Source organism: Giraffa tippelskirchi, chromosome 8 (assembly GCF_054371585.1).
Source record: "Giraffa tippelskirchi isolate mGirTip1 chromosome 8, T2T-mGirTip1v1.2.pri, whole genome shotgun sequence".
Classification (NCBI taxonomy): domain Eukaryota; kingdom Metazoa; phylum Chordata; class Mammalia; order Artiodactyla; family Giraffidae; genus Giraffa; species Giraffa tippelskirchi.
Genome location: NC_137282.1, coordinates 104,743,332 through 104,757,706, shown reverse-complemented (window position 1 = coordinate 104,757,706; position 14,375 = coordinate 104,743,332). Strand labels below are relative to the sequence as shown.

Here is a 14,375-nt window from a genome sequence, read left to right as displayed (position 1 = left end):
AGTAGTATCCAACTACTTCTGACTCTTTTATGCCAAATCCTTCAATAGTAATGGGTAATTCCATAGATATAAAAATGACACAGCCATACTTTTAGCCCAGTTATTTCTCAGTAGATGAGGAGTGGGTTGGAAGAAGGAAGGAAGTCTACTTAGGTGGACATATCAAAATTATCTGGGAGGGACTTCCCTGGTGGCCATGTAGTTAGGATGTTGGGCTTTCACTGCTATGGTTCAATCCCAGGTTGGAGAACTGAGATCATGCAAGCTGTGTGGCATGGGAAAAAAAAAAAAAAGAACACAACTAAATTTAACTACACAGTTAGTTACATAAAAGACAAAGTTAAAAAAAATTATCTGGGAGGGGGAATTCTCCGGCAGTGCAGTGGTCAGGGTTCTGGGTTTGATCCTTGGTCGGGGAACTAAGATCACACATGTTATGTCATGTGCCTAAATAAATACATAAATAATTTTTTAAAGGTAAAATAAAATTATCTGAGAGGCTTCTAAAAAACTAATCACACTCCTAAAAAAGTTCAAAATTAACTGTGGCAATGGTTGTACAGTTCTATGAATATATTAAAAACCTCAGAACTATGCACTTTAGGTGAGCTGTACAGTACGTGATTTAGATTTCAATAAAGGTGCTGTAAGAAAACTAATCATCTTTTATTGAGAGCAAAGACAGAAAGAGGTTGAGAAGTATTTATTGAGCCTCTCCATCCCCTAAATACTTAACTCCAATTATCTATTTCATTTTGGATACTCATTCTACTCCTTTGCATAATTTCTATAATATAGCCTGTTAAATGTTCTTTCTCTGAAACCTAAAATTACTTGTTCAACAAGTATTTTCTAAGTGCCTCCTATATGCAAAGCACTGTGACAGTCACTAGGTATAGAGTGATGACCAAACCATCTTCAATGATTCTGTAGAGCTTATAATATATGAGAGGAGGGACAGAGACAACAAAATCAATTACAATACAATGTAAGAACTAGGTAGAGAGGGTACAGGGCGCTAAGAAAACACAAAGAAGGAGGTATTTGCTTACCAAAATCTTGAGTGATGAGGAAAGCATTCCTGAAAGAAAGCCCTCCTAGTTGAGGATGAGTAGACATTAACAGATAAGAAGAGGGAGGAAGAATGCTCCAGGAGCACAGAACTCATTTGGGGAAATGAGAATAAAGATGTGAGGGGAGGAGATAAAACTGGACAATAACACGATTAAAGGATCAGTTGAGTTCTAGTGTGGTTCTGAATGGAATTAGGGTGACAGAAGATTACGGGCTGTGGCAACACTGGAGGAAGAGACCTGTCAGGAAGCTATCTCAATAATCTTAAGTCAACACTACCCAACAGAAAATAATATGAGATAAAAAATGAGAACCATAGATAATATACAATTTTCTGGTAGCCACATGTTTCTAAAAAAGAGATTAACTTTGACAATATATTTAATTTAAACTTATTCAAAATACTGTCATTTTAATGTGTAATCAATAATAAAAATTGTTGATTGATTTTACAATCTTTGTTCATACTAAGTGTATAAAATTTAGTGTGTATTTTACACTGATAGCACATCTCAATTTGGACTAGTCACAGTGACTACTGTTTTGGACAGTGCAGGTATAACTGAAAGATGATGGTGGACTGTATTTAAGGAAAGGAGGAGCAGGGATAAAGCAAAGCACAGAAACATCTGATAAATTAATATTTAATGGTTAAGCCTAGACAGAGTTTAGCTAGGCTGGGCCGAGGGCCGGGGGCAGCAGCGAGAGGAGTTACCCCGGGCCCAAGGAGCAGGGGCTGCGTGGGCACAGGAGGGCCGAGAGGAGTTACTCCACATTCAAGGTCAGGAGGGGCCATCGTGAGTAGATACCCGTTGTCCAAGGTAAGGAGCAATGGCTGCACTTTCCTGGAGCAGCCGTGAAGAGATACCCCACGTCCAAGGTAAGAGAAACCCAAGTAAGACAGTAAGTGTTGCGAGAGGGCATCAGAGGGCAGACACACTGAAACTAAAATTACAGAAAACTAGCTAATCTGATCACACGGACGACAGCCTTGTCTATCTCAATGAAACTGAGCCATGCCGTGTGGGGCCACCCAAGATGGATGGGTCATGGTGGAGAGGTCTGACAGAATGTGGTCCACTGGAGAAGGGCATGGCAAACCACTTCAGTATTCTTGCCTTGAGAACCCCATGAACAGTATGAAAAGGCAAAAAGATAGGACACTGAAAGATGAACTCTCCAGGTCGGTAGGTGCCCAATATGCTACTGGAGATCAGTGGAGAAATAACTCCAGAAAGAATGATGAGATGGAGCCAAAGCAAAAACGATACCCAGCTGTGGATGTGACTGGTGATAGATGCAAAGTCCGATGCTGTAAAGAGCAATATTGCATAGGAACCTGGAATGCTAGGTCCATGAATCAAGGCAAATTGGAAGTGGTCAAACAGGAGATGGCAAGAGTGAACGCCGACATTCTAGGAATCAGCGAACTAAGATGGACTGGAATGGGTGAATTTAACTCAGATGACCATTATATCTACTACTGTGGGCAAGAATCCCTTAGAGGAAATGGAGTAGCCATCATGGTCAACAGGAGTCCGAAACGCAGTACCTGGATGCAATCTCAAAAACGATAGAATGATCTCTCTTCGTTTCCAAGGCAAACCATTCAATATCACAGTAATCCAAGTCTATGCCCCGACCAGTAACGCCGAAGAAGCTGAAGTTGAACGGCTCTATGAAGACCTACAAGACCTTCTAGAACTAACACCCAAAAAAGATGTCCTTTTCATTATAGGGGACTGGAATGCAAAAGTTGGAAGTCAGGAAACACCTGGCGTAACAGGCAAATTTGGCCTTGGAGTACAGAGTGAAGCAGGGCAAAGGCTAATAGAGTTTTGCCAAGAGAATGCACTGGTTATAGCAAACATCCTCTTCCAACAACACAAGAGAAGACTCTACATGTGGACATCACCAGATGGTCAACACCGAAATCAGATTGATTATATTCTTTGCAGCCAAAGATGGAGAAGCTCTATACAGTCAGCTAAAACAAGACCGGGAGCAGACTGTGGCTCAGATCATGAACTGCTTATTGCCAAATTCATACTTAAATTGAGGAAAGTAGGGAAAACCACCAGTCCATTCAGGTATGACCTAGATCAAATCCCTTATGAGTATACAGTAGAAGTGACAAATAGATTTAAGGGACTAGATCTGATAGAGTGCCTGATGAACTATGGACAGAGGTTCGTGACATTGTACAGGAGACAGGGATCAAGACAATCCCCATGGAAAAGAAATGCAAAAAAGCAAAATGGCTGTCTGAGGAGGCCTTACAGATAGCTGGGAAGAGAAGAGAAGCAAAAAGCAAAGGAGAAAAGGAAAGATATTCCCATCTGAATGCAGAGTTCCAAAGAATAGCAAGGAGAGATAAGAAAGCCTTCCTCAGCGATCAATGCAAAGAAATAGAGGAAAACAACAGATTGGGAAAGACTAGAGATCTCTTCAAGACAATTAGAGATACCAAAGGAACATTTCATGCAAAGATAGGCTCGATAAAGGACAGAAATGGTATGGACCTAACAGAAGCAGAAGATATTAAGAAGAGGTGGCAAGAATACACAGAAGAACTGTACAAAAAAGATCTTCACGACCCAGATAATCACGATGGTGTGATCACTCACCTAGAGCCAGACATCCTGGAATGTGAAGTCAAGTGGGCCTTAGAAAGCCTCACTATGAACAAAGCTAGTGGAGGTGATGGAATTCCAGTTGAGCTATTTCAAATCCTCAAAGGTGATGCTGTGAAAGCGCTGCTCTCGATATGCCAGCAAATTTGGAAAACTCAGCAGTGGCCACAGGACTGGAAAAGGTCAGTTTTCGTTCCAATCCCAAAGAAAGGCAATGACAAAGAATGCTCAAACTACCACACAATTGCACTCATCTCACACGCTAGTAAAGTAATGCTCAAAATTCTCCAAGCCAGGCTTCAGCAACACATGAACCGTGAACTTCCAGATGTTCAAGCTGGTTTTAGAAGAGGCAGAGGAACCAGAGATCAAATTGCCAATATCTGATGGATCATCAAAAAAGCTAGAGAGTACCAGAAAAACATCTATTTCTGCTTTATTGACTATGCCAAAGCCTTTGACTGTGTGAATCACAATAAACTGTGGAAAATTCTTCAAGAGATGGGAATACCAGACCATCTGACCTGTCTCTTGAGAAACCTGTATGCAGGTCAGGAAGCAACAGTTACAACTGGACATGGAACAACAGACTGGTTCCAAATAGGAAAAGGAGTATGTCAAGGCTGTATATTGTCACCCTGCTTATTTAACTTATATGCAGAGTACATCATGACGAACGCTGGCCTGGAAGAAGCAAAAGCTGGAATCAAGATTGCCGGTAGAAATATCAATAACCTCAGATATGCAGATGATACCACCCTTATGGCAGAAAGGGAAGAAGAACTAAAGAGCTTCTTGATGAAGGTGAAAGAGGACATGAAAAAGTTGGCTTAAAGTTCAACGTTCAGAAAACTAAGATCATGGCTTCTGGTCCCATCACTTCATGGCAAATAGATGGGGAAACAGTGGAAACAGTGTCAGACTTTATTTTTTTGGGCTCCAAAATCACTGCTCATGATGACTGCAGCCATGAAATTAAAAGACACTTACTCCTCGGAAGGAAGGTTATGGCCAACCTAGATAGCATATTTAAAAGCAGAGACATTACTTTGCCAACAAAAGTCCGTCTAGCCAAGGCTATGGTTTTTCCAGTGGTCATGTATGGATGTGAGAGTTGGACGGTGAAGAAAGCTGAGCACTGCAGAATTGATGCTTTTGAACTGTGGTGTTGGAGAAGACTCTTGAGAGCCCGTTGGACTGCAAGGAGATCCAATCAATCCATCCTAAAGGAGATCAATCCTGGGTGTTCATTGGAAGGACTGATGTTGAAGCTGAAACTCCAATACTTTGGCCACCTCATGCGAAGAGTTGACTCACTGGAAAAGACCCTAATGCTGGGTAGGATTGGGGGCAGGAGGAGAAGGGGACGACAGAGGATGAGATGGTTGGATGGCATCACCGACTCGATGGACATGGGTTTGGGTAGACTCCGGGAGTTGGTGATGGACAGAGCGGCCTGGCGTGCTGCAATTCATGGGGTCGCAAAGAGTTGGACACGACTGAGCGACTGAACTAATCTGAGACAGAGTCTGGTGATTCACTGCACTGAAGTATAGGGAGAATCAGTAGTTAAGAATTACATTCTCAGATCTCTGTCTCTAGCAAGTACTTTTTACTGACCTAGGGAACCCTAGAAAAGAAAAAGATTTAAACAGAAGATGAAATGTTCAGCTTTAGGTTGGTTGAATTTGAGACATCTAAGGTGCAGTGTTAAGCAGACAGTGAGTGTGAAGTTAAGCAAAGAGAACTGGGCTGAAGACAATTATTAAGAACAATGATGATATAGTCAGTAACTGATACCGGTAGCTCAAATGGTAAAGAATCTGCCTGCAGTGCAGGAGACCTGGGTTCGATCCCTGGGCTGGGAAGATCCTATAGAGAAGGGAATGGTTACCCACTCCAATATTCTTGCCTGGAGAATCCCATGGACAGAGAAGCCTGGCAGGCTACCGTCCATGGGATCACAAAGTCGAACAAGACAGAATCACTAACACTACAGAGAGTCAGTAACTGGAATACAGAAAGTAAATAAAGCAGAGCCTAGGGCACCATGCGAAGAGTTGACTCACTGGAAAAGACCCTGATGCTGGGAAGGATTGGGGGCAGGAGGAGAAGGGGACAACAGAGGATGAAATGGCTGGATGGCATCACCGACTCGATGGACATGAGTTTGGGTAAACTCTGGGAGTGGGTGATGGACAGGGAGGCCTGGCGTGCTGTGATTCATGGGGTCGCAAAGAGTCAGGCACGACTGAGCCACTGAACTGAACTGAGAGCACCATGAGGAGCTTCAACATATAAGATACTGGCAGAAAAAAGTTCCTGAAAAGGAAACTAAGGAGTACTCAGTCAAAAGACAACCAGCAGAGCATGTAACATAAACTTCATGCAGATTCCTCACTTCACTGCTCCTACATACTTGCTCATTAATCCCACTAAGACTGTCACTCTCTTCAACTTTCAACTTTATCACTATCCTTTTCTGTCTGCTTTTCTTTTCATATCTCACCTTATCTCTTTATAACCAATTTCCTGCCAACTACCAAGACCTCCTTGTTGCACTGGCCTTCTCTTGCACCTGGGTTGACAAAGTACAACCCAGAATTATTCCAATTGCATGCTTTCTCTATATCACACAGTTGAGCAAATTCATATTAACAACAAGGTTGTGGTAAAAAATCAACAGACTCCCAATGCTGCTTGAAAATTCTTCCAAACTTCCTAAATTGAATTTTGAAGAAGACAGTATCTTTGAAAAATTGTAATAAAAACAGGATTCAAGAACTCCTGAGAGTTTGGAAAATGTTACGTTCTAAGAGTTTTACCATGTACATTTTTAGCCCTTCCTCTCACAAACTTCATACCCAAGATCCCTTCAAAAATGTAAGAATACCTGCCAGAGCTTTTGATTCCATCAGCTTCCACTCTAGTTATCCATCACTCTCTAATATCCTTAATCCCAATCTCCATAGAGCCTCTTTCCAACAACTTATAAACATCCTCTCTTATCTTGCCCCTAGTTATCAATTTCTTTCTGTTCTATTCCTCTTCTTTCTTATCCAACCTTAAAAGACTAATCAATAACCATAGGTCTCCATTCAGTCATTTATTTATTCCTTAAACTACTTCAATCTGGTATTTGACATATACTTCTAAAACTGCATTAGCTATAGCCAAGGTAAGTTGGCAAGATAGGTATGAAATGACTTGCCAAAATATAATTGATGTTTTTCAGACTTCATTTGAACTAACTTCTCATTAGCATTTATCCTGTTGCAACTCCTTTCTTCAGGCCACCTGCTTCATCCTTATCTTAATAAACACTGTCATATAGTTCTCCTTCTACCTCTATAGCCACTCCTTCGAAGCCTAGCAACTTGTTTGCCACTTAAATGTTAGTATTCCACAGGATTAATCCATCCCTAACATTAAAAAGAGAAGGAAATGGCAACCCACTCCAGTATTCTTGCCTGGAGAACCCCAGGGACAGAGGAGCCTGGTGGACTGCTGTCTATGAGGTTGCACAGAGTTGGACACGACTGAAGCGATTTAGCAGAAGCAGCAGCAACAACATTAAAAAAATAATCTGACAACAACCCCTTTTGAGAAAATAATAAAAAGCTATGAAACCACTCCCAAGAAAAAGTGATTAATATGATGGGCTGATATCTCTTCTTATGCTACAAGTCTTATAAATTTTACAAATAAAAGGAATAAATATATAGCATTACTGTGAAAAAAGAAATTAGGTCTTCAAGAGCAATTTTAAGAAATCCCTGGAGGTTAAAAATTAAAAGAATGGAGAAACCAAGAGCACAGAAACCTTAGTTTAAAACAAGGTGGCAGGTGGTGGTCGTGGTAGTGGTTCAAGGTCACTCGAAGTGTTCTCTGAGTGTCTACTCAATATACCAAAGGTACTTCAAACCCAATAAACCTAACTGGAACTTAACACCTTTATATAAACATATTTCCTTCTCTTGTGGTTCCCTTTCTTAGTTATGGAATCAATATCCACCTAGTCACTCAGGCTACCCTCTGAGGCTGATCTTTGCCTTTACTCCTTTTCTTCTCACATACATGCATTTTCCACACATTCTATTGATGTGATGTTTAAAGTTATGCCCTAAAAACAGTCTTTTCACTGGCTCTGTGATCACCAATTTACTTCAGCCAACATTTTCTGTTGCCCTGAGTATGGCAATGGCCTTCAATAGGCCTTCCTGTTGGCATCACCCCTGCTAAATCCATCTTGCATAATGCAGACCCCAAAGCCTTTCTAATAGATCCATCTGACCATGCCACTTGCCTGCCTGTACGTTACACAGGTTCCTTATCTCCTATAGTAGTGCTGGCATGTATCCCAGGATCACTTCTCTTAAACTGATAACATATATGAATAATTGATTATGACTATAATGACCAAACATTCAATTTGCCTGGGACATTCCTATTTCTACACTTAGTGTTCATTCTGACAATTATCATAGAGGACCCTTTCACTATCAAGTGTCCTATTAAAGTCAATAAATTACACTCAACCTAAGCGCAACAATTTTCCTCTGAGCTTAAATATGGCTTTAGAATCCTTTTAAAAATTGTAATTTATCACAGTTGACATGTAAAATTTTAAAAATCTATCTGTCATCCTAGAAATATAATGCAAGTTCCTCTGTATGGCATATAAGATCCTCCATGACCTGGTCTGTGTCTACCTCTGTGGCCTCATGTCCAACTCTCCCACCTCCCATGTTATGCTCTAGTCATAAAACTACTTGTAGAGACACTGAATATATTACACTGCTTTACTAATAAGAGCTTAGCCTGCTGATATTCCTTCCAACCAGAACACTCTTCCTCTTTTGTTGTTTAATACTATTACTCTCTCAAGAAGATTTATTCCTCTTTTAGGCACAGCAGGCATTTCCTCCTCTGGGAAACTGGCCTTTATATCGCCAAGTGATGCTCCCCTTCTCTGATCCTGAAGACTATCAACTCTTTTACCATACTGTATTAAAACAACTTTCTTAATATCCTTATTTGGCCCATCTTAGTTTAACTGGCATAGGGTAGTTGTTCAATAAATGGTTCCTGAATAAGAATGACAAAATGAATGAGGGATGAATGATCAATTGTTCTGTTTGAACCTTCTAGAGAGTTTTGAAAGATTATGTTACTGCACGTATTGCCTATAGGTTTATTTCCTACATGGTCAGTGAAATGTCCAGAAGCAATTTATTTTCATAATTTATAATCAAATTACATTCACATATTTTTCTCCCCTACATTTTGTCCTTTTACATGGAAATGACTACCTCATACTGTAAGGGAGGTTCTATAGCCACATCACATATGTTTTACTATTTATTACTTTGTTACACTAGGGAAAACAAAGCCCCATATCATCATAATTTTTAAAGTAATCTACAAATGAGGTGCAAGGAGAGGTGAATGAGAGAACACTGTACACACACTATGCTATTAATTTCACCTTAATAAGTCATCTGGCATAATTTTCTGGCACAGATTTATCCACAGCAGTTCTAATATACTAACAGTTCAGAGTCCTCGAGACCAAGAGCCATGTCTCATTCATACTGTTGTAATAGGTACTTGACCCAGAGCGCAGCAGATGTTTAAATGTTTTGTGAATCCAGCAGCTAAATTTCATATCAGACTTAAAATGTAAATATTCAAGTAAGAGAGATATACATATATATATATATACACACGTATATATACATGAACTGACACATTTAATAGATGTAGTAATCACTTGTGTTCAAGGTCTAATGAAAACAAAAGTATCATCATTTTAATATTTTTCTCTAATTCATAGAACAAATAGATATACAGACTGATTCATAAATGTGGAGCAGTATCAACTTAATGTTTTTAAGATATTATTAAGAGTTAGGGGGAAAGGGTTTCTTAGTTAAGAAGTTTAGAGAATTCTGAAATATAGACAAGAGGGTTTCTTTACTATCAGAACACATGAGGGTTGTTAACATAATCCAAAAGAGGGATATAACATGTCTCCCAGGCAAATTTGATGATGGAATTTAGGACTATCATATGAGACTGGTGTATCTAAACCTTGGAAAACACAGCTTTAGATAAATTGTAAAGTATTGCTCAAACACTATTAACTTATTAAAGGGATCAGTAAATTTTATATTCTGTTTTGTTTAAAAATATTTACTAGTAAAAAATACTTGAGAACAGATACAGAAAAAATGGTTTCCTCGTAATTACAGATGAGGTAGTCTGTAATTTTTTTTTTGTTCAGGACCTACAATCCATTATTACGGTGACATTATACAAGAGATTATACAAACCCAATGGCCAATTAGCAGTCCTCATACCTAACTCATCAACAACATCTGACTCAGTTGATCTTTCCTGAAGCACTTTCTTCATATGTTTCTCTAGATAACACATTCTCTTGTTGGCTGGTGCTTTTTCTTTTCTTTCTGGGATCCCTTTCATTCCTGAGCTCAATGTTTGACCTTCTTCTCTATCTTTTCTCTCTAGTAATTGAATGCATTTCCATGGTATAAAATTCCCTTTGCACAATGATGACTCCCAAATTTTATCTCCAGCCAATACCTGAGTTGCAATTATACTCAACTAATGACTTGACATTCATAAAATCAAACTATTAAGTTTATCCCCAAATTTACTCCTCTCCCATCTTTCCTATCTCAGAAAATGGCAACTCCAATATTATACTCCCTTAGGTTAAAAACCTAAATGTCATACTTGTTTCAGTTCTTTCTCTGAAGTTCCACATTTAGTCCATCATTAAGCCCCTCTGGCAACAGCTTTCTTAAAAATGCATACCAAATCAGAGCTCTCCTCACAATCTCCACTCTTATCACATTAGGTGAAATCCAGCAACATGTCCTTCTAAACTAACTGCAACAGTTTTCTTATTTAACTTTTGCTTCCAATACAGAATATCCCACCCTCACCCTCAGCACGGACAGTCCATTCTTCACAAAGCAGCCAGAATGATCTTTTAAAAATGTAAATCACATCTATTTCCTGGAATGAAATACTTCAACAGATTTCTTTCTACCTCCAGTAAAACCCCAAGGGATTAGTATGGCCGACAAGGTCCTAAGTGATCTAGTCTCAGTTTTCCTCTCCTGATCTGATTATATACATTTTCTCCCTTGCTCACTACATTCCAGTCCTCTGGGCTTTCATCTGTTCCTCAGTCACACTGAGCTCATTCCAATATTGGGATCTTTATTCTTAGAATTCTTTAAATGCACCCCTCACCCAACTCACATCATGGCTCGCTCTTAATTTCATTTGAGAAATTGCTCTACTGTTCTCTTTTTCAGACAGGTATTTCCTAAATCACTCAATTTAAAATAGTATATTTACTCCAACCCTGCTACTGTTCCAATGCCTAGTAAACTCTTTCTCTGTAGTTCTGAAACATTATTATTTAGTTATTAATTTGCCTCAAGTGTCTCCCATGAGAATGTAAACTCAGTGAGAATATAAGAATATTCTATCTGCTTCATCAGTATAACTCCAGCTCCCAGAGTCATTCACGTCATACTATAAGCTTTCAATAAATGTCTGTCAAAGAAAAGTCCAAGGAACAACTCTTAATTCCTTAGAAATACTTCTCTAAGGTTTGTCGAAGTGTTTGACTAGAAACATAATTTAAATTATCAAATGAATACAGATATAAGCCACATAAAGTCTCTATAAAAACATTAAAAAGTTAGGGAGGATTTTGTCTTAATCTATCTTTTTACAGATTTAGGACAAGTTAGGCTGAAAAGGACTTCATGAATCTACACATATTTCACAAAAATGATCTGTATCTGTATGTTTTTACATGTATATCATATTAGAACTACTCTTATATAGTCCTAAATAAATTAGAATGCATAATCAATTTACAAAATCAGAATGCCTACCTGATTATCTGAGAGCCACATAGCAGTCAATTGCTGTAGCTTTGTAAAGCTAAATGGCAAATTTTTTAATCTGTGGAAAAAAATGCAAACATAAATTAAACTTTAAAAATGAGAAATGTTAAAATGAGAACTGGATCTAATGGTCTTCTAAATAATGTTATGTTATTGCATATGAAAATAGGAGAAAAACATTTAATTTAGGAGAAAATCAATTATAGGCCTTTGAACAGGACATAAGACATAATACTATCCAGTTTTATAAGAATTAATTTTAAAAATACAAATCTTCCATTGAATCAATTTGGTTGGGGGAAAAACTGGATAATTTACTAACCTCAAAAAACTTAGCTAAGAAAAACTAGCAACTATCCATACTTTAATGCAAAGGCAAGGACAAATTAAACAACGTTTCATAAAATTGCTTTGGATGTTTTATTTGCATTTAGAGAGAACAAATTGTTATAGGAACCACTCTTAATAAGAGTTTGTTATGTTATAAATATTGCACTTTTTATTTCACTGTGAGCCAGCACTTTCATACTTAAGACTATTTTAACATTATAATGAGTGAAAATTAAGTAACAGAGATATTTAGTAGAATGCTAACTTGAAACAGAACCGTATTTAAAACAAAATGACTACTTAAACTTTCTATCTTATGTTTATTTATTCTTCTATGCCTAATTTCAAAGGAACCTAGGGAATCTAGGTCTCTGAAACTCAAGGTGTTGCAACTTAGGGCTCTAGTTTTAGGGTATAAAGCATGAGATGAAAGAATTTAATTTTAAAAGGGATTTAATTTGAAACCACACTGCATAGCTATAATTAACAATTTAAAAGGAGGAAGGTGTGAACAGTTTGAATACCCTAGTCAGAAAACCGAGTTTACACTAAAGCTCTATTTTACAAGCAATGTGAATCACCTTAAATCTGAGTCTTAAGTTTTCTCCCTCCATAAAATGGGAATACCTGTTTTATTATTAGGGCTATTTTGAATACTTTTAAGATACAACAAAAACAAAACGTAAAAATGTTCTGCAAATATTCTTTTACCACTATTAGTCTCTTTACACCAGAAAAAATTATAGACATTTGTTCTTAACTTAAACATTGTTTCAATTTAGCATCCCTAGTGATCTATTTCCTTTGTACCTTGGCTATGTTGTCCAAATTATTTGAGTGGGTGTTTAATCACATGTCTGCCCAGATTAATACAAGGAGTAGGTTAGATTAAAAGCTGCTTTGTTCAACAGCTGTATTAAAGCAAAAATCTGACTTTAGGAATAAAAATGGCTATCATAAGAAGATAATTAAGACTATACAGCAAAAGTCAACATAAAATAAACCATAACCACCACCATATGATAATTAACATCAGGTAAAATTATTCTTTCAAATGTAAACTCTACACAAAACTCAAAACTATATATGCAAAGAAAAACATGTATTAGATTTTCTATCACATATAATGGAACTTTAATTTCATCCAATAGATGTCTTCTATAAGCCAAATGATGAATTACACTGTCACAAACCTATTGTCACTCAAATTAATGACTTTTAATTTTTGCATATCACCCATTTCCTCTGGAAGTGTCTCAAGTTTATTAGAATGGAGAAATAGCACAGTTATATTTTTCCAACTTCCAATCTGAAAGAGAAACAGAGAATTAATGGATTAAAATTTTAGCCTACTGCTTAATAAATGTAAGTGAAGTATCATTTTCAAAAGTAATAAAAGTACTCTTCTCATGTATAGAAGTAATTACATTTTTCCTTTTCAATTATTAACTTTCACATATGAATAAAAGCTATTAGCAAATCAATATAGCTAATTATTATCCAGAAAATACATAACTTAGTTACACAATTATCTCTGAAAGAAACTAAAGAAAACCACACTGGATACCTATAATTAATAATTAGAAAAAATAAAAATTCAAAATAAAATTTAAATACAGTACCTCTGGGGGTAACTGTTGTAAGTAATTATGATCTGCAGCAAAGGTTCTTATATTAGTAAGCTGCCCAACAGATGAAGGCAAAGCTTCAAGTTCATTGAAGCTACAATCCAGTTCTTCTATTGATACTAACCTTTAATTAAAAAGAAAACACATATTTTAACAGAAAATTTCCTGTATATAATCCAAAACTCAAGAACATATGACCATTTGAACCTGACTTTAACAAACCTAGAAAAAAAACTATTTCTACTAAGCTAAAGTTCACCTGTAGAAAAACTGGCTATCTTGCTTCTAAATAAACCCAACCTGCAGCCAATTGCTTATTTAAATGTTTTTAGAATCTCCTATTAATGTTAACAATTATCTGAAAAATTATATGGGATGCTGAACTGAAAGAAAAATTTTCTAGTTCTTTTAATACACAAAAATCTTACCCTCCTATAGAGTCTGGTAGATACATCAACTGATTTTCATCTATTTTAAGAGTTGTTACATTCTTCAATGAACCTATTAAGGGAAGAAATAATATACAATTTTTTATCTTGAACTAGAAGTCAATCAACAGTCAAGTGAGCACATATTACATTTGACATGAATCATAAAGAACTTTTAAAAAGCCAAGCGATCTAATAGAGACACCATCCCAACACTACCATCTCTCCATGCCCTTACCCTGTATTTACAATTTTCACATACATATTACCTCTTAACATTAGTGTGTATTTATCCATTTAGGCCTCACTAAAATGTAAGCTTCATAAGAG

General features: G+C 37.2%; 1 protein-coding gene across 15 annotated transcripts in view; it reads right to left on the bottom strand.

Annotated features, from left to right (window-relative positions):
* The window catches only part of ERBIN (erbb2 interacting protein), a 123,828-nt gene that overhangs the window by 32,252 nt on the left and 77,201 nt on the right, over positions 1–14,375 (bottom strand). For all 15 annotated transcript variants that reach the window (XM_081518359.1, XM_081518362.1, XM_081518365.1 and 12 more), the window contains exons 11-14: positions 14,046–14,118; positions 13,612–13,741; positions 13,183–13,298; positions 11,648–11,717 (exon numbers count right to left, since the gene is read on the bottom strand). In XM_081518359.1, the coding sequence (XP_081374485.1) occupies positions 11,648–11,717; positions 13,183–13,298; positions 13,612–13,741; positions 14,046–14,118 (389 nt within the window). The remainder of the gene's footprint in view (positions 1–11,647; positions 11,718–13,182; positions 13,299–13,611; positions 13,742–14,045; positions 14,119–14,375) is intronic.